The sequence below is a fragment of the Nematolebias whitei genome, chromosome 2, assembly GCF_014905685.2.
Source record: "Nematolebias whitei isolate Nwh7 chromosome 2, NemWhi1, whole genome shotgun sequence".
Lineage (NCBI taxonomy): Eukaryota > Metazoa > Chordata > Actinopteri > Cyprinodontiformes > Rivulidae > Nematolebias > Nematolebias whitei.
The window spans coordinates 39,904,439-39,924,349 of record NC_056499.1 but is presented as its reverse complement, the minus strand read 5'-3'; the positions used below and the strand labels follow the sequence as shown (position 1 = coordinate 39,924,349).

The following is a 19,911-nucleotide window of genomic DNA, read 5'->3' as shown; positions in this document are numbered from 1 at the left end:
GTCGAGCGGAATCGCGTTTCCATGGCAACGGCGTTGAACTTCTTGGTGGATTCAAAGATCCTCGGAAATGTCATTGCCCTTACGCTAACTTTAAAATCATTTAAAACGCCTGTTTAAAAATAGAAATAATTATTTATTATTTCAGACAATGTGACTGACAAGTAATATATTTTATCATATTTTACAAGGGGTTAATTATTGTAAAACCTTTAGGACACAGCTTTTTTTAATGATCCTTGAACATCTATGTCCTTGAAGAGGCCGGTGCTCTGTGTGCTCCAGGACTGAGGGGGCGCTCTAGCCCAGAATAAGCACTTGTCTATGACCTGAAAGTCTTGCCTAACTGCTTCCTGCAGTCATATAAATGATATATTTACTTGTGTGAGATTAAAATACTTCCCCCGTGTTTGTCCTTTTTCGTTTAAAAAAAAATGTCGTACAACTACGTGGTAACTGCGCAGAAGCCTACGGCGGTAAACGCATGCATTACAGGTAAATACGCGCTGTTATCTGTTGTTGTAGAAGCTGCGTGCGAGCTGAACTCCCGCGCTGCAGCCAGAACGCTTCTCACGGGCCTTAGCATCAGCTAGCTGTGGATTTAGTTGTTCTCGTGTTTTCCTCCAAGCGTTAGGGTTACGGTTAGGTGGATACAGTCCATATGCTTTTATTTCCTGCTCCACCGTACATGTAATTAAACGAGCTTCGCGTTGGTTCTTTTGAATGCTAGATGTGAAACAGCGTTTCATCCTGCTCACACTTCACTTGTAGACATGTTTTTAAATGACTTGTTTCATTTGAACTATAAACTTCGACAGATTTGGTAGTCCAAGTTATGTGAAATATTTGAAAACTCTTTGCAAAACCCCTGAGTTATGCCTTGTCTTTAAGGTTTAATTATAGCATAAACGTCAAACTTTGAGCAACTTATGATAGCTTTCACTTTTGTTAATTGTTTTGTCCTTTTGACTGGGATTATCTGTTTTTGTGTACAGATTGCACATTTTTTTAGTAAATATCCTGTTGGCTGATTAGAAAAAGTTTGTTGGCAAGACTGCTTGCATAAAATGTTTTGGTAATGTGCAAAGGCAATGCAATAATAACAATAGTAATAATAGTAATGGTAAATATAAAACACACACATGTGGGATAGGAGTGGTTATAATTGTTATTTTTAATCAATATTATCAGGTAGTTCATTAACATCTTCTTTTCAAGGGAGACCTTGGAAAACCTTATTTCATCAAAGTTACAAGCCAAAACATAAATTTAGTACAAAAAAAAAAATTACAAACATAAAATGAATCAAGTTAGAACTAATGTAGTAAACGTACCAAGTCCAGCTTAAAAATAGCAGTTTTACTCCACAAGTTACAGATTTTATAAGATCACGAAACGCTCCCAAAGATACAAAAGCTTTAGTTTTGTTTGAAGATTTTCCATGACCACGGTGTAAAATAAGAGAACATTGTTCTATCAAATTCAGAAAACAATCTGAGGAACTCTAAAGTGAAGCCGCCTGGAGGTAGCAGCTCATAACAACATTCACACAGATTGGACGGAAGTGTACCCAGTGTAGCTTTGTACATAACACACCGATGCTGCTGTCTCCTTAGATTTGAAGAAGGCTAAGAAAACAGAATATGTATACAATAATTTAATTATGAAACATAATGGATATTGTCAATATTCACAAACATGAAACAGACAAATTTATAAAAACAAACAATGACCAAATACAACAGTAAAAAAAAATAAAAAAAAGAGCAAAACAAAAGGTATAACAATTCCCATCATCACTACCAAAATGTTGTTTGCTCATGTGGGTTCTTTTCCATGTTAAATCTCAACCACATGTAAACGCAATATTGTCAACATAATTAGTTAAATGGTAAATGAACTGTACTTTATATAGCTCCTTTCTATCTTATCAAGATACCCATTCAAACAGCACACTACTAGATCTAAACAAAGAATAATCGGTGCTTTTATCACATTCATACATCGATGGGACACGTCAGAGGCAATGAGGGGTTCAGTGTCTGGCCCAGGGACACTTCAGTATGTGACTGCTGGTGGAATTGAACCCTCAACTCTCCCATTGGAGAGCAACTGCTCTAACCACACAGCCACAGCTGCCCAGAGCTGCCAGTGATCAAAACTGGCCTGTTGAACTCCAGATTTTTAATAATTATTATTTTATGAAGAACGTTGTGGATGGAAGTGGAGCCAAAAACTTGAAAACAGACCTATCCTGATGCATGCTCAATAATCCAGGTAGAAAAATCCAAAAAAGTTAAATCTGGTCCTCTGGAAATTAAAAACAAAACAAAAAACAAAGCAAAAAAAAAAACACCATTTCCTTTCAAGAGCAATACTTTACTCTGGAGTGCTATGAAAGCATAACGTAGCATTTATACATGAAGTAAATACAAAATAATATTTGTTGTTATCAAATCTGTTTATGTGTCAGGTCTACTTATTATTAAACATTTAGGATTATTATGAGCGCTGAAGTATGATGTTTTTTTTAAATCATCTAATCGGGCGTAAGTCTGATGAGATTATCTTAGACATTTCTGTGGAATTAACTTGTGTAATATTTTTGTAATTAAGCTTTTATATTTTTGTAACTTAAAATAGCTTTTTGTAAATAAATAATTGGTAGATTTTGGTTTGAGAGCCTTTTTATTTAATTTTTTTTAACTGATCTTTTTTTTTTTTTTCCATTTACCCTTTATTTATCCAGGTAGTCTCATTGAGCCACGAGAACTCATTTTCAAGACAGACCTGTTTAAGGAGCAGATGGTGGGGGTTAAGGGCCTTGTTCATGGGCCCAGAGTGGGGCAAATGAGGGTGGGGGCAGGTGTGGGTGCTTCACCTACCCCACCCATATTTTTGATGTTGTCGGTACCGGGGCTTGAACCGGCGATCTTCCGATCACAGGCCCACCTTCTCTAACCTATGCGCCACCACTCCCCCCATAATCATCATAAGTTATTTGAGTAGGCTATATTTATAATGAATGCAGTATTTTAAATATTTGGTGTTTTTGAATCTTGACCTAAATATTTTACAAGGCATACTCAAAATTATACCACAAAAATTAGGGGTGCACCGATTTATCAGCCCCGATTTCCTTAATTTTGGGCGATCGTCCGGTACTTAGATGAGAAACCAATTTTACCGATTGTTTTGTAGTTTTAACAACAATTGTCTGACCTTCATTTATATTTCAGAGCACTACCTCATGGCCAGTTAAAACAAGTTTGTATTGTTTCTAGGATATTGTTCAATGGTTTGTTTTTCATTAAAATAAGAGACTGGAAAATTGAAGGTGCATTGTGACCTTATAACACCCGACAGTGTTGCTAGGCCTGTCGCAATAAACAATAAATCAATTAATCTCATGTTAAATGAAAACGATCATTTTCATTTATCGACTTTATCGTTTGCCTTTGTTCGTCTCTCTCTTTCTACTGAAGACACTGGATGACAAAAGGCTCAACTCCAGTGCTCTTCAATGACCCCGCCCTTTTTCGTTTCTCTTTAAAATCCATTTTAACCGTCGTCGTCTAAAAAGTTGTTTTTCTCTGCAAAAAGAAGCTGAGAACTTGTTCACTGATTTTTTTAATGAAAAGTTTTATCTGGAAAATGCTATGCTAAAGAGTTCAAATCACACGGAGCGTACGCCGCTTCGAGAACCAAAAACAAAGGAAGGAGTTGTCTCTCCTTCCTTTTTGTTATGTCAAGGGACCTCCCTCCCATTTTTCTTAAAGAGATACACTGCTCGCTCCCTCACTATCCATCCTTCGGTTCATCTAATCTGCCATCCGGTGGTTGAAAAAAGGTACTACACTCAAAACAAATTAACAAACATTTCTTCTTTAATTTGACAATAATTACTCATTATTGTGAAATTTCAACCAATATTATCGTTTATCGCAATAATTTCTGAGACAATTAATCGCCCAGCAAAATTTGTTATCGTGACAGGCCCAAGTGTTCCTTTATAAAACAAATTCGCTATCGGCCAAAATCGGAATCGGCAGGTCAGTCTTTTTAGAAATCGGTGATCGGCCAGAAAACTGCAGTCGGTGCACCCGTAACAAAAAATTAAACATTTGTCCAGTTCTTCTGCAGCAGACCCTCCACCACCTCAGTTTGTGTAATTTAACATGAGTATTGTTGTGTCTACAGGTCACTTTACTTCTGCTGAAGACCTCAATCTACTCATAGCCAAAAACACACGTTTGGAGATCTATGTGGTCACAGCGGAGGGACTGAGGCCTGTCAAGGAGGTCGGCATGTACGGCAAAATTGCTGTCATGGAGCTTTTCAGACCCAAGGTAGGTATTGTACATATGGCTGGTTTAAAAAATGCGAACTGTTTCATAATTCTGAGTAGGTGATGAGATGTTAAAGTGATAAGACACAATTCAACTATACGGTAGATTATGTGGCGCATGTTTTGTTTTTAAAGATTGCTTCATCTAATTTAACTCGTAGGATTTTTCCATATTTATAGACATTGCACAAAAAGGCACGTCGCAGTGTAACAGATTTTTTCGTTTAGTTTTGCCCCAAATCTTTTTAATGAAATGACACCCATTTCTTTTTTATATATATTTGTTTGTATACAGGGTGAGAGCAAGGACCTGCTGTTTATTCTCACATCCAAATACAATGCCTGCATCCTTGAATACAAGCAGAACGGTGAAAGCATCGACATCATCACACGTGCCCATGGCAATGTCCAGGTGGGGGAGGCAACAAAGAAAAACTACTTAATTAATTTATTTATTTTTAAAGTGGCATATTTTATCAATTTGCTTTTGTCAAGGCATTATGCTGTGGAGTTTTAAATCAATCTGAAGTTTCCAGTTTTTATTGTTGTCAGTCGAGCTGATGGAACATCTGAAGGGTGGGTTTGCTCGAAGGGTGTTATTCAACCTTTTCAAACCTGTTTTGCAGGATCGTATTGGGCGTCCATCTGAGACGGGGATTATTGGAATCGTTGACCCAGAGTGTCGCATGATTGGTTTGAGGCTGTACGATGGGCTGTTCAAGGTGATCCCATTGGACCGGGACAACCGCGAGCTCAAGGCTTTTAATATCAGGCTGGAGGAGCTGCAGGTCATCGATGTTCACTTCCTGTACGGCTGCCAGTCCCCGACAGTCTGCTTCATCTATCAGGTACTGAAGGAGTAGTAGGAGAAACGTAAGTGGAAGCAGTCAATATATAAAAAACATAAAATAAATGTGCAACTGTTGTGTAACACAGGACCCACAAGGCCGTCACGTAAAGACCTACGAGGTTTCCCTAAGGGAGAAAGAGTTCAACAAGGGCCCCTGGAAACAGGAGAATGTGGAAGCTGAAGCATCCATGGTTATCCCAGGTAAATAAATGATGAAACTGTTAAATAATTAATAAATTCAAGTGGGTTTTTTTTATTTTTATTTTTTTGATGAAAATAGTGGTGAAAAAACAATTAAAATGTTTAAAATAATTGCTTTAGCATGTAGGTTTGACCAAAACTAAACAACATCAGTTCATCAAAAAGAGCTGAACAGTAGGAAATAAAAACATGACATCAAATCATGTGCCTTGTTGCTTCTTTCTGTTCATATGATGTCAAGCTTCTTCATTAAAATGCCATCTAGCATCTTCCTTGCTGTAATAAGCAAACTTTTTTGTGACCAGTACACCAAAGACCTCTCTCTAATACAACTTTATATACTTAAAGAAATCTTTACAAATGTGTGAGTTAATTGTCTAATAGAAGTGGCTGGAGAGCGTCCTGTGGTCTAGACCACCTGGGAGATGAGAGAAGTGAACGTCCTGACTTTGTGCACTTGTGCTCCCCACTCTCTTGCTGGTAAATTGCTGTAGAGATTTGGCGTCTCTGCAGCTTCTCTCTCCAGCTCGTACGGGACACCGTTAAATGGCTACTGTTCCCCTGGCAGCCTCCATAAATACATCATAACTCCTTCCACGTCAGAGGCAGGGAACCTTCTTTCCATTATTTAGTGACTGAAATTTATAAGCAACAAAGATCAAGCAAAATTAAAGCTTTAAAGCAAAACTGTTTCTTTTCCCCCCAAGTCTTTTCTAAAGTAGATTGTTGTTTCCAAACAAAGCAACTCAAGTACAGAAGTGTCTCACTACTTCACGGTTCAACTTTCGTGAACTCGCTCTTTCGTGGTTTTCCAAAGTAAGATTGGACATGACAGTTGGCTGATTGATGGATGAGCCAGAAGATCGGCATGGATTTTTAAATTTAAAATGCATTTATTTTAAATTATTTAGCACCTGTGTGCAGCCCACATGTGCAGGGAGAAGCTTCCTCCTGCAGCGTGTCATGACCTCCGCTCTGCAGCGGAGAAGTGGCCGAGAGCCCTGGCAGGTGGCAGAGAGAGTTAAGTCATGTACTCTGGACGGTTTCTTTTTTTGTTTAAACATTTTGTCCTTCATCCAAAGGACTTCATCAGTCCAAGGAGCCACAACAAACTCAGGCTTATAAGTGGCTATAGCTGCCTCAGGGGAGTCGACTGGGGAGAGGGATGATTAAAGATTAAAAAAAAAAAAAAACATTCAGAGGACCTGACTTAACTTTGTTGGATTTTTTACTTGGATTATTGAGCATGAACGTTGATCTAATCAATTATTCCTGAGTCTTTGTTATATTGTGTATACCTGAAAGAATGAGCTTTTTATATTTTTGTATTGCTTACTGATAAAATTAATGATAACTGATGTATTTAATTTGAAAAGAAATGGTCCATGTTCAATGTACAAGTTGAAAATGGTCTTTTTTCCATTCTGCTTGTATTTTAGTGCCCGAGCCATTTGGTGGAGCTATAATCATAGGACAGGAGTCTATCACCTACCACAATGGAGACAAGTACCTGGCCATTGCACCACCCACTATTAAGGTAAAATCAAGCTGTTCCTTTTTCCATCCATCCATCCATTTTCTTTACCCGTTTATTCCATTTTTGGGTCACGGGGGTCGCTGGTGCCCATGTCCAGCAATCACTGTGCGAGGGGCGGGGTACACCCTGGACGGGTCGCAAGTCCATCACAGGGCCACATAGAGACAAACGAGACAAACAACCATTCACTCTCTCACTCACACCTAGGGACAATTTAGAGTTACCAATCAGCCTAACATGCATGTTTTTGGACTGTGGGAGGAAACCGGAGCACCCGGAGAAAACCCACGCATGCACGGAGAGAACATGCAAACTCCACCCAGAAGGCTCCTGGACCGGGGTTTGAACCAGGGACCTGCTCGCTGAGAGGCAGCAGCTCTACCAGTTGCGCCACCGTGCTGCCTTGTTCCTTTTTCCATTAAAGGTAATTTAACATTGTAGGTAATGTAGAAAAGAACTGCATAGTGTCTCCTAAAATACGAATCGTAAAAGCTATATGAATGTATAATGAGACTTTTTGAAGAAAGAGTAAAGTTTTTTCCTCCTGCAGTCCAAAGGTAAAGCTAATGAAGCAACATATTAGCCCAGCTACACTTTAAGCTAACAGGCCTTACCGTGGGTTCGTAATATAAATGTGATATGAATCATTACATCCCAACAAGTAAATGTATCTGAATTAAAAAAACAAGATGAAGTTACAAAGCTAAAATCAAGTCCTGGGCAGAGTTTATGCATTTTTCCTGTGCATCAAATCAGGTTTCTAACTTTTCTTTTAGATGAGTCATTAGGATCGGGCTGCAAATGTTTTTTTTTTTTTTTAAATTATTGCCCATCGCTGCAGGCAAAGTGCATTAATACTTTTGTTTGTGTTTGTGTTGTGTTGTGTTGGTAAAAAATAATCTCAGGAACCGTTGGATAAATTTGAATGAAACTCAAAAGATGATGATTGGATGTACATCAACAACTGATTAATATTTGGAGTCATCCTAATTAAGATGGTCCTCACATGTAATTAACTTTATAAAGCACTCACAAAAATGTCTCTAACTCTGCCATCTTTACAAGCATTGAGCTTAAATTTGATGTGGTAGTACCTGAGCATCAGCCCCAACAATACACTAAGGGTCACGCACTTTGCGGTATTTTTCTTTAAAACTGTTGCATTTTTATACATCCATTGCAGTGTTTCCCCTAGGTCACTTTACTTGGGAAGGTGCTCATCTCTTCGGGGTTTAGTACCGGCAGTTGTCGACAGGGAGGGGGGCGTTTGCAACAATTTCCTGAGGGATCAATAAAGTTCTATCTTATCGCGGAGTGCTACGCTCGTATTGCGCATGGTTTGGAGTCTGAGCTGAGCTGCTAATCTCCGCTCTCTGTCCGGAGGTGGTGGAGCAGAGTGGGGGGTGGGGGGTTTGGTAGGCGGGGCACCCTCCTTGGGTAATGGTGGGGAAAACACTGCAATGAAAGACGAACATATTAGGGCGTAGTCTCCGTCCGGACGTCTGTAAGCTTTCTCTTGTCCTGCCCATAACTTCTGATCCGCTCACAATAATCTAATGAAACTTTAGACACACGTGCATCATCATTCAACAGAGTGTAACATGCACTTTTCATCACCCCAGCTTTCAAGGTCACAAATCAAGGTCAAAGTTAACTGGGCTTTGCTTGTCTGGACCATAACTTCTGATCCGCTCAAGATAATTCAATGAAACGTGATATGTACATTTGTACCAGTACTAGAAAGTGTTGTGTAATCTTTTCATCACCCCAGCGCTAAGGTCAAGGTCAAATGTTATACAAGGTCTTTGCTTGTCCAGAGCATTGCTATTGCTGTATTGTTGAATAATAGTTTGTCGACTGTCATATAATGTGCCTTATGCTGTACTCTTGTTAATTATTTAACATTAGCCAGTTCAGGAATTGCTATAACTTCTTACTTAAGTTGGATTTACAGAAATTGAGATAACATTTGATGAGCGTCATCCCCAACACAAACTCTGAGCACTAGCACATCTTGTGAGATCTTGTATTGTATGAGATTACACATGCATCATTTACAAGGTTTTTCCAAAAGGTTGTAACTCACTTCTCATCATAAGATTATCCTGGATTAACATTTTGACATGAACAGCAGCAGGCTATATTTATTCCTTTAAGGAATAGTAGGTCTTTAATTTACATGCAGAAGAAGCTAGAAGCCTCTTTTAAAAAAGCACTATACAAATAAAATGTATTATAATATTATTATTATTATCATTATTATTATTATCAGAATAAAGTTTGTTCAAGTAAGACTGGTTTATTAAGCTTGTTGTGACAGAGGTGTGTAACTTGTTATAAAAGGATAGAATCAGTCTGTAGACTGTGAAGCTGTCTGTAGTATTTCATCATATTCAAGTATTTGTATCTTTCTGATGGAACTCAAGTGAATGTGTTCCCTGGTTCTGAATTTACAAAAGATATTGAGATTTATCTGGAGGCAGCTTTATTACCGTTAATAACTAAAGCTTCCCACAGTGCTTTTAGTGTTCTCCAGATTAACTTGCAGTCTGTAGTGCTTGGTACACATCCTCATTGCCCAGTGGAGCTCTTCAACAACCGCTTACTTCTATAATTAGAGGATGTTCTTTTTGTGCTCTGCAGTTCCAGAGTTTCATACATTTTATAAAGAACATTTAAATTCTTCTCATGTAGGAGTTAATTTTGAGTTAGGCAGCTGCTTCTCTTGTCTCTTGGGGTTTGAGCTTTTGGGTCTGCTGCTGAGTAACTTCTCAGTCTGAGTAAAAAAAAAGAGAAATTTGTGCCTCTTCAATGTTCATTCATGCCCTGCCAAACTCTCTCCAGCCTTAATCATCTGACATCTCTGCATCGCCCAGAAAATCCAATGACCTCGTGTAGATGACTTTATAGGAAGGTAATCTTAGGAGTTACTTGTTTGCTCTACCTTTTGGGACACTTGAATACTTGTTGTTGTCATTGTCCTTGCAAATGTATATAAAACCTTTCGTATCTGTTAGAGATGGGAATGTAGGCGTCTCATGATTCAATCTGATTATGATTTCATGAGCTGCAATGCAATTACAAAGCAATTATTGATGCATTTTCATTATCTGCAATTATCAGGTTTGTAACTAACATACTTGGAGGCAACTGACATGCTCATGTTTAATCCCATAAATAAACAGATTTATATATTTTTGCATAATAAAGAGTGCACAGTTACATCTGTCTAAAACCGTTATTCGCAGGCTGCTGACCAACAACAAACATAGATGTAAACGTAATATTGACGACAGCATAGAAAAAACACAATAAGCATCATGTCCGTTACTGATATTTATACATCAGTCAAACGTTTCAGTCGTTACTAAAGACAGTCATTTTATAAGTGCAGCTATTTACAGACAGTTTTGGAAGTTTCAGCAAAGAAAAACAGAAAAAGGTGAAAACATGTTTCATCTACAGCAGCTTTGGTAACTACAACATGGTATGGCAGCACGATGGATTAGTGATTAGCACTGTTGCCTCAGTGCAAGAAGGTTCTGGGTTCAATCCCCGGTTTGGACCTGGGGCCTTTCTGTGTGGAGTTTGCATGTTCTCCTTGTGTTTGTGTGGGTTTTCTCCAGGTTCTTCAGTTTCTTTCCACCGTGTGACAAATGTGTGCTAGGCTGCCTTCAGACCATGTCCTCCCTTGAAAAACACATCTGTGATCTCTGGCATTTCCTGGTTAAGTAAAGCTTAATAAAGAAATTAACTCTTCTAGGGCAAAGGACATCATACAGCAATGGCCGCAGACTCACAGTAGCAATCTTTCATCCCCAAGGTAGCAACACAGATTCCTGTTAACAAAATAGATTTTTGACATTTGAAAATTGATTGAAAATCTTCCATTTCAGTAATATGATGCATCTAAATGTAGATTAAAAGGTAGAAATGCACTGATACCACATTTTTTCACAGTACAAGTACAAGAATTATATTTGAGTAGTTACTGACATGAGTACTGATATTAATGAATGCCGTTATAATTCTTACAATGATGATTTACAATGATTTGTATGTTAAAAATGTATACTTTGAATACAAATGAGAAAAGAAAAGTTCATCAAAAAGTATTTGGATAAAGTCCATTATAATTGCCAGTTACCACCATGGTCATTTTCAGCACAACGGAGGCATAGTTCCTACCCAATAATATTGCGATGCAGTGAACTAGGTTTCTGTCTCATCTCTTTAAGCCATTCAGCTCATCGCAGTACGAGTGAAGAGGTGACAAATAGTCACTGTTTTGAAGCATTAGCATAGCACCTTCTTCGAAGAGAAGGGAATCAGTTGCTACTACTTATTAAGCAGCATGATAAGCATCTGCGGTAGCTGACGCTTAGCTGGGTCTGTCAGTGCTGTGCTCCTGTAATCCTAAAACTGTGTTCAAGCCCATATTGTGTCAGGAAGGGCATTAAGCGTAAAACAATTGCCAAACCTTTCATACGAGCTCACTTGCTGTGACCACCCAGGAGTAGAACAGCAACTGTTAAGCGTTTGTTTTTGCTCGCAGACCCAGGCTGCTTCATAGTCGCTGGGCGGCATATCTGCTCAACTTTCCCAGGTCAATAACTCCTTCACCGTTCTCATGCTTTTGTCCTTTTTCACCTAATGATGATGATAGAGGCCAGAGCCTTCATCCTCTTGCCAGGGACTTATTGCTGAGATTGTTTGGAAGCTCAGCCTTAGATCCCAGATCCCTCTGATGCTCAGTCGATCACTTTGAAATACCTCAACATAGATTCTTCTTCATCTCGTGGTGTTTATTAATTCAATTTCAGTTCAGTTTATTTCTATAGCGCCAAGTCACAACAGAAGTCATCTCAGGGCACTGAACAGAAACATTCATATATATAATAATTTAACATTAATTATCTGAGGAGCAGACTGCTTTGAATTTAACTTCATCACAGAACTGTCATCTTCAGCAAGCATGAAGGCGACAGTGGAAAGGAAAAACTCCCTCATGAGGAAGAAACCTTTAGCAGAACCAGGTTCAGGACAAGCGGCCATCTGCTTCGACCAGCTGTGTTTGAGAGGAACAGATACACAATGGCAGGTCAAGAATCACATGTTAAGATAGAAATAAAATGAAAACTATTAATTTTAACAACTCATTAAAGGAAATGAGGTCAATTTGTCCTCTAGTAGTCTAAGCTTAAGGCAGCATGACAAGCCAACCCTAGGTTGAGGAGCATTAAGTGCAGAACATCTAGACTGAGGAACAGCTTCTACCCTGAGGCTGTTAGACTCATGAATCTCTAACCAGAATAATCACTGTGAAAATCACATCATGTTGCTGCTGATCTGTTTCATGTTGCTGCTGATCTGTTCCATGTTGCTGTTGTAGTGGACTAAGCCTACGTCGAAACCCAGTCTAAGGTCAAAACTCTTGACCTTTAGAACCTTGTGGGACAGAAGCTGTCATTTCATGTATTTGAATACATAGATACAGGTTCACCCATCCTGAGACTTTCTCTCTTGAAGATTCAAGTGAAAAGAACACTCTCTTTTTATTATCATTACTATCTTACAAATGTTGATAATCAAAGTGTCTTAGTTCAAACCATTTTAGATGTTGCAGTGAACTAATCAATTTTATTAACTGAGTAATGAGTTTTATTCTCATGTTAAAAGCTGTGCAGAGTTTATGCATTTTTCTGATTTCTGCTTTTGAATGAGCAAGTGTGTGCGTTTACAAGGTTACAGTCAAACGAAAAACAAGTTGTTATGTTAAAACTGTCATGTTTTAGAATCCTCTCAGACGTAAATAGAGATGTTTTGCACCTGTGTCTTAGGCACGCCAAAACAGAACCCTCTCGGTCTGTGAGAACATTTCTGAGCTGTCTCATAACAATTCTCGCTGTCTCTAACCCCTTACGTCACAAAAACACACCCCTTCTGGTCGTTTCTGACCAATGAAAAATCCCAAAAAGTGAACCGGGAAAGAGTCTTTAAAATGTCAGTACTTCCTGGTCTACACAGACTCACAGGTATGCAGACGGACTCACAGGTACTCACAGAGAGACTCAGAGACTCACGGAGTTACAGAGTTGGAGAGTTGTCAGACTTCTAGAGTTCTGGAGTTCTGATGGAGTGCTGTTGGAGTTCCTGACATGACAACGAAGCTCTTCCGAGTTCCATGGGATTATAACATTTTCCACTGAGGTGAATATGTGTCGAACAGAGCCTCGCCACTACTTCTGACGGGCAACAGCCATTCTAAGGAGACGCTGGACCGGTAGCGTTAACGGAACACCATATCTGCTGATTATCATCAGAGAGGTAATGGGTCAAGTTTCCTACCAAGCGTACCGAGGCGAGCTGGGCTTCTGATGGAGAGTGTCGGTTCTGGAAAACACTTAATTTCCCTCACACACCATCCTTTACTCCCTCTAAACTTCTTTCCATCTTTAAACTTTTCTATCAAGTAGAAATTCTCCCAGATATTTAGAAATGTCTGTGTAAAGTGCTTATTCACATCCGTGTGGGTAAAAGTCATAGTTGTACAGTTTTATACATGTCTGTGGTGCAGCAACGGAAAAATCATGGCCGTATGATTTTTCTGATTGATTGCTTTGTTGTTATTTTCATAATTTGCCAAATTAATGTACATGTTTGATGTTAAATTTGATTCTGTAAATAAATGACCGCATTCATTTTGATGGGTCAAATTTAAATGACGTCTCCCGTTTGCATTTCCTTAAATTCAGTGCACGTTTTATTCAGTCCAGAAAAATGAGGAACTCGCGTTAAATGATGAATATATCCCAGCATCTGTTCATCTACAATTGGTGGCCCGTCACGTGCTCATAAATGGACTGTAACTAGTGTGCTAATTGATTTTCATGTTGGCATGTGTTATAAAATAACAGTTGAACCGTGCGTCTTTACGCAGCCGGAGCTGCGCGCTTGGAGCTGCACCGCCTGAAGCGAAATGCTGCATGTTTTTAAGCGTGTTGGTCTGTGATGCTCAGAAAGCTCACAGAGAAGCTGAAATTGAGTCACAAGTCTTTATAAAGCTGAATTGTACGTCTGTATGTGTAACATAAGCTGGCTTTGAGCTGTGGGAACGCTTTATTCTGTTTAAACTGTGTTCTGGTCCGATTCGGTTCTGGTTCCGACTCGGTTCTGGAGCTTCGAACGAGTTGTTTTAAATAGCTAGAAAGACGTTTTGTCACGGAGCGCCGTTCTCTGTGCAGCTCAGGGGGTTGTTTCGTTACAATTTTTAACAGAAAAGGTGCATTTTGATGGTTTAAAAGACGAAAAAGTGACGAACTATTTTACGCTAATCTAACTTGCTAGCTGGGGAATACGCTTCGTGGTTGGTTGTTTGCTGCTTTGGAAAGCTCTGATTTGCTGAGAAAGGTTGACTGACGTCACCTCCCCTCACCCCTACGCTGCGTCATTGGTTGAGAAAGACCGTGTGTAACGTTCTGATTGGATGAGGGACGCGTCAATCACGTCACCCGGAAATGAAATTCGTTTTCATAGGGAATAAAATCTGCTTTTTAACGCTGGAAAGCGCATTAAAGCTGTGTTCTGAAACGCTGTTTACATTCATTCGAAGCATATTCGCTGAAAGTTCGCCACGTTTGAGTTTAAAGACCGTCATAAAATGATGCTTTTGAACTACGCTAGCGATGCTAAATTTTAAGCTAACATGCTAATGACCGGATGGATGACGTGTCACGTCACTTCCCCCAAGTCGGAAATGAGCTTTACCGTGCTTAAATTCTCTAAATACGGCTGCAATTTTGTTCCACAAAACTCATGTTTCATGATATAAGGTCTGATTGAAAAAATTTTGCCACGTTTGTGTAAAGAATCCGTTCAGAAGTGTTGGTTTTCACCGAAGCAAGCCGATGCTAATTTTAGCTAACAAGCTAACGACCGGACGCCACAGGAAGTTATAGCACCCCTAGTGGACGACACAAACAGTGTCTGAGTTAAAATAGTTGAGGATCTGCTGACATCTTGTGGAGAAGACGTGGGATCACAGGTTTTCACTTCGTTTTTAGGTGAAGAGTGACATTAAACGTTTTTATTTTCCTGAAAGGCAATTTTTGGGTTAAAAAACTTCCTCAAAGCTGAATAAACACTGTTATCTTGCGTTTTAAAAGTTATGAAGGTATTTATGCTGAGAGCTTTTGCCAAACAAATTTTTATTCACTGATAAATCCTTGAAAAATAGGTACATAATAAGAATTTAGAAACTTTTAAATAAGATACAGTTACAAATATTCACAGAGTTGAATAGTTTACTCATTTTGCTAGAAGATAACGCACGTTTAATTGATAAATCACTAAATAAGAGTAAAGCTTATCAGGAAAAAGAGATTTTCTGATTTTATTTTACCACCTAAACATTTACATCTACTATTTAATTTCTAAATAGCAGATAATGGCGGACGGAGAGGGAAACACTGACCCCTTACAATCCGAGGATGTGGTCCAGACAGCCTTACACATTTTGACAAATTCAATTCTTGGCAAAACTTTGGAGGACTTGCAAGTCCTTGATGACGATCAAAGACATGAGGAGCTGCAGAGTTTATCAAGAGCAGCTACAGTGAAGGAGGATGCAAAATCAGGCCGCGTACGGTTAGCAAAAATCTCTCTGCTTCTGAAGGCGGAATTAGACCGTTTGGTAGTGGAAAAGGGCGTGCTATTCAACGGATATAAGTCTGAAAAAGAGAGGTGTGACGAATTGATAAGTGAATCTGAGTTGCTGAAACAAAAGATTCAAACTGATAAGGACCTCTCAAAGAGAGAGCTGTCAGAACAGGCTCAATCATATGAGGAGAAGTGTGCCGAGCTGATAAGTGAATCTGAGTTGCTGAAACAAAAGATTCAAACTGATAAGGACCTCTCAAAGAGAGAGCTGTCAGAACAGGCTCGATCATATGGGGAGAAGATTGCGGATAAGGAACGAGCGTACCAAGACGCGTGTGCAGATAACGATGAGTTACAAGCACGGTTGCAAACCGCTTTAAGGGAGCTGGCAGATTGCAAGGCAGAAAAGGGGTTAATAACCCGGAGTTGGCTGACTTTACAACATGAAAATCAGTCAACAAATGAGCGTCTGGCAGCTTGTGAGGAGAATTTAGCTACAGCTACAAACCTGTTTTCTGACATGGAGCTAGCTGGCTCGAGACTCAGAGACGAGCAGGGTCAGCTACAACCGCCCCAGACAGATGCTGTTGCATCTCCTCCCCTTAGCCCCGTTTCAACACCCCAAACCCGGGGGATAAGGACGGGTCTGCACCCACCTGCACCTCTTCCTCCTGACGCCAGGCAGTCAACTCCACCCCCATCTCAGGTGGGGTTCGACCTGCACCGGTATGCACCTCCTCCTCCTGACGCCAGGCAGTCAACTCCACCCCCATCTCGGAGGGTGGGGACAGACCTGCACCAATATGCACCTCCTCCTACCAACCCTTATCAGCCACCCCCACCCCCACCATGGGCAGTAGGGGCAGGACTTGATCAGTCTGCACCACCAGTCACACAAGTTAGACCGGTGATACAGTCTCCTTCAATGGATGACTTGCAGAAAATCTCAAAATATGTACAACGCTTCGTTCCCGGCCCTATGGGGTCCGCAGGAACAAAAGCGTATCTCAAAGATCTGGAGTTCAGATTGAGGTCTTATCCTAATGCTACGGTAGACGATAAGATAAGTCTGATACGGCTCACTTCAGACAGAGAGGTGTTCACCTTCATCGAGCGTCTACCTGATGCAAAGAGGAGGGATTACAACCTTCTGTGTGAAGCTTTGATCAGAGAGTACGACCCCTGCACGGGGCCTGCTGGTTTTCCAGCTGCAGACAAGGTCACGCAGGGCAAGACTGAACATCCAAAAGTTTATTACAAAAGAATCTTCCAAGCCTATTTTGGTAACAGAAATGAGACCGGAATGGAAGAAGATGATGGTTTTAAGTTTGTTTTCAGCAAAAATCTCCACTCTGATTTTAAAAAATCAGTACAAATGATGGCAAATTTCAGAGAAAAATCCATCAGTGAGATTAAACAGTGTGCTGTGAATGTGTTTGAAGCATGTTCTCATGCTAAGACGCCCATAGAAGTGTTTCCTAGTGTAAAGGTTAAACCCCTCCCTCTTGAACTAGAAGGACGACGTGCTTCGCCGCCTCCTCCTAAGAAGAAAGAGAGAAAACTGTCTGTTCAAGCTAACAAACCGCGTACTGAAGGTGCACGCTGGGACAAAAAGGCTCCTCTTTCAGAGGAAGACAGTGATTATCGAAAAAGGGGTGAACGCAGGACGCAACGATATGAGAAACCATATCGGCAGGGGCAGTACGTAAGGGAAACCCCGCAAGACGTACCTGACCGTCCCCCACCTCGGACGAAACGAACCGAGGCGAAAAAATCACAAAAGTTCCAAAAGCAAGGCCCCACACCTCTGAGCTCGGAAGAGACAGAGAAACTACGCAAGTTGTTAGAGACTTTGAAACACACTGACACGGGAACCCAACCGGGAGCACTTTGCAGTGATGTAATTCCTATTACATCTGAGGGCGCGAATGACAACATAACAGATGTCGGTGGAACACACCAAGACGTTGCTGTGGTTGCCTCAAACAACCCCTCATCGGAAGAAGGGGGGGTAAACACACACACAAACGATGACGAGTCATCGCAAGCTGAACACTCAGAAACAGCTTCTGCTGTGCTGACGGTTCAGACAAATCAAGATTACACAGATAAATCTGAACGCGTGAAAAAGCGTCAGAAAAAACCCAAGAGGTTTCTGTGTAACTTTATCAGAAAGGGGGTCGCCGAAAAGGCGTACCTGTCAGTAACACTTGAAGGTGTCCTCACACACGAAGCACTCTTGGACGGTGGGGCAGACATAACAATCATGTCAGCTAAACTGTTCGAGGAGCTGAGGACGGCCGCTGCCAGTGTTAACAGGATAATACCTCTCTCTGAATGTGCTATAGAAATGCAGGGTCTCTCAGAAATGAAAACAACCCTGACAGCTATAGCAATGGTTCACATGCAGATTGGCAATATGACACTGTACCACCCGGTACACGTGACTCATGTTGACTCATTCCCATTTTTGGTTGGCCAGGATTTTATAAATCGCTTCGGCGCGATTATAGATTATGGTGATCAAACAATGTGGACAACAGTGAGCAACCCACTGCCAATCGATACGCCTCCGGAGTGTGACACAGACTGCCCAACAGCAGGTACCGCGGAAGGCACAAAGGACTCCTCAGCCGAGGACACGAGCCCGGTGAGTACTCCTCTGACACCATGTGAAACCAAAGAAACCCAAGTGGTCCAAACTCTGACTCAACAAGACAGCCTCCTCTGTGAGCTGGAGCAGTCAGAGTCCACCAAACACTACCTACCACTGGTAGTTAAGGGTGTAGAGATCCAAGGGTCCCACACCAACGATGCTGTACTGTCTCTGTGGACAGATAAATCAGCAATTAACCGAGCTTTCTACGAAACCTTGGTTCACAAACACGTTGGTCTAGAACTAATTAAAAAAGCTTTCCGCTTTCCATTAGTTCCCAATAGTTCACAGGTAATGACCGCAGAAGGAGTCATTAACCTAAAACTGAACTGGAATCAACGAGAACTGGTTCACCCATTTCTCGTTATCCAAAACTTACCACATGCATCCTACATAGGCTCTGACATTTTGGTAAGGTTGGGTGTCCATGTGGACACCATCAACAAGGTGCTGTGGTCCCTCAAACCAGCCACAAAGGATACTCCTGTGCTAGACACAGCGAGCCTTAAGGCTGGGCAGACCATTCCAGAGGCCTGCCAAGTTGCTAGCAACCAAGACACCACAGTACCACCTCAGGTGCTTAACCTAATGGTGCGAATCCACATAATAGCTGGACAAGCTATTAGCCATAAACAGGCATATTTTCAACCCTCTCCTGCATTTTTCAACTTGGGACTGTCCGTGGAAGCCACGAACCAGGTGAGTCTTGACTCCAGGACCACATCTATTGCTGTGTGTAACACTGGCATGGATGAGGTGCTGATCCCAAAAAAGACTATGCTAGGATGGTTGATTTCAACTGACTTTCATGATTTTGAACTAGGCATTCCATTTCTGGGAGGACTCCCAGACAATCTGGTACCGAGTCAAGAAGCTGGGCCAGTATGGTTTACAAAACCAACACAGGCCATAGCTCTTTTCTCAACCAATGATGTCGACCAAGGACCTCAAACCTATGGTGTCTTACCCATAGACAGGCCCGACGACTCAGAAAGGGATTCGATGGAGCTCCCCAAGGAGCAAGAACCCTTAACAGTCTCATCACGGATTGATCAGGTGGTCGCACAAGCCGACGCTCTGACATCTGATGAAGAAAGAGACAAACTACGCCAAGTTCTTTTGAAATATGAAAAGTCATTTGCAACTGATTCAACAGATTGTGGGTTGACCTCGCTCCACGCAGTGAGAATCCCAACCCCACCCAACGCACCGCCAACATTTGTCAGACAATACAAGATCCCTCTGGCAGCATACCAACCTGTCCAGGAGATCATTGATGACCTTTTGGTCAAAGGTATAATCAGACAATGTAATAGCACCTACTCTGCGCCTCTATGGCCAGTTTTAAAACCAAATGGTAAGTGGAGACTTACCATAGACTACAGGAAGCTAAATAAACAAGTACCTTTATCCAGGTGGCCAATGACTCAGCTCCATCAGGAACTGCCAAAGGTCACCGACGGTAAGTACTTCTCGACCCTCGACGTCGCCTCTGGTTTTTGGACCATCCCTGTGCGCGCCGAGGACCAACACAAACTAGCTTTCACTTTTGGCAGCCGACAATACACCTTTACCAGGTGTCCCTTTGGCTACGCTAACTCACCTGCAGAGTTCAACATCTTTTTGAACAAAGCATGTCCAGACGCCCACGAGCGTGGGACACT

General features: G+C 41.0%; 1 protein-coding gene across 1 annotated transcript in view; it reads left to right on the top strand.

Moving 5' to 3' along the window:
* The first annotated feature begins 351 nt into the window (after nucleotides 1-351).
* Nucleotides 352-19,911, top strand: part of ddb1 (damage-specific DNA binding protein 1) — a 94,096-nt gene continuing 74,536 nt past the window's right edge. Inside the window, exons 1-6 of the mRNA XM_037694470.1 lie at nucleotides 352-492; nucleotides 4,198-4,346; nucleotides 4,641-4,757; nucleotides 4,972-5,193; nucleotides 5,282-5,396; nucleotides 6,836-6,933. Of these exons, the coding sequence (XP_037550398.1) occupies nucleotides 432-492; nucleotides 4,198-4,346; nucleotides 4,641-4,757; nucleotides 4,972-5,193; nucleotides 5,282-5,396; nucleotides 6,836-6,933 (762 nt within the window). The 5' untranslated portion in view covers nucleotides 352-431. The remainder of the gene's footprint in view (nucleotides 493-4,197; nucleotides 4,347-4,640; nucleotides 4,758-4,971; nucleotides 5,194-5,281; nucleotides 5,397-6,835; nucleotides 6,934-19,911) is intronic.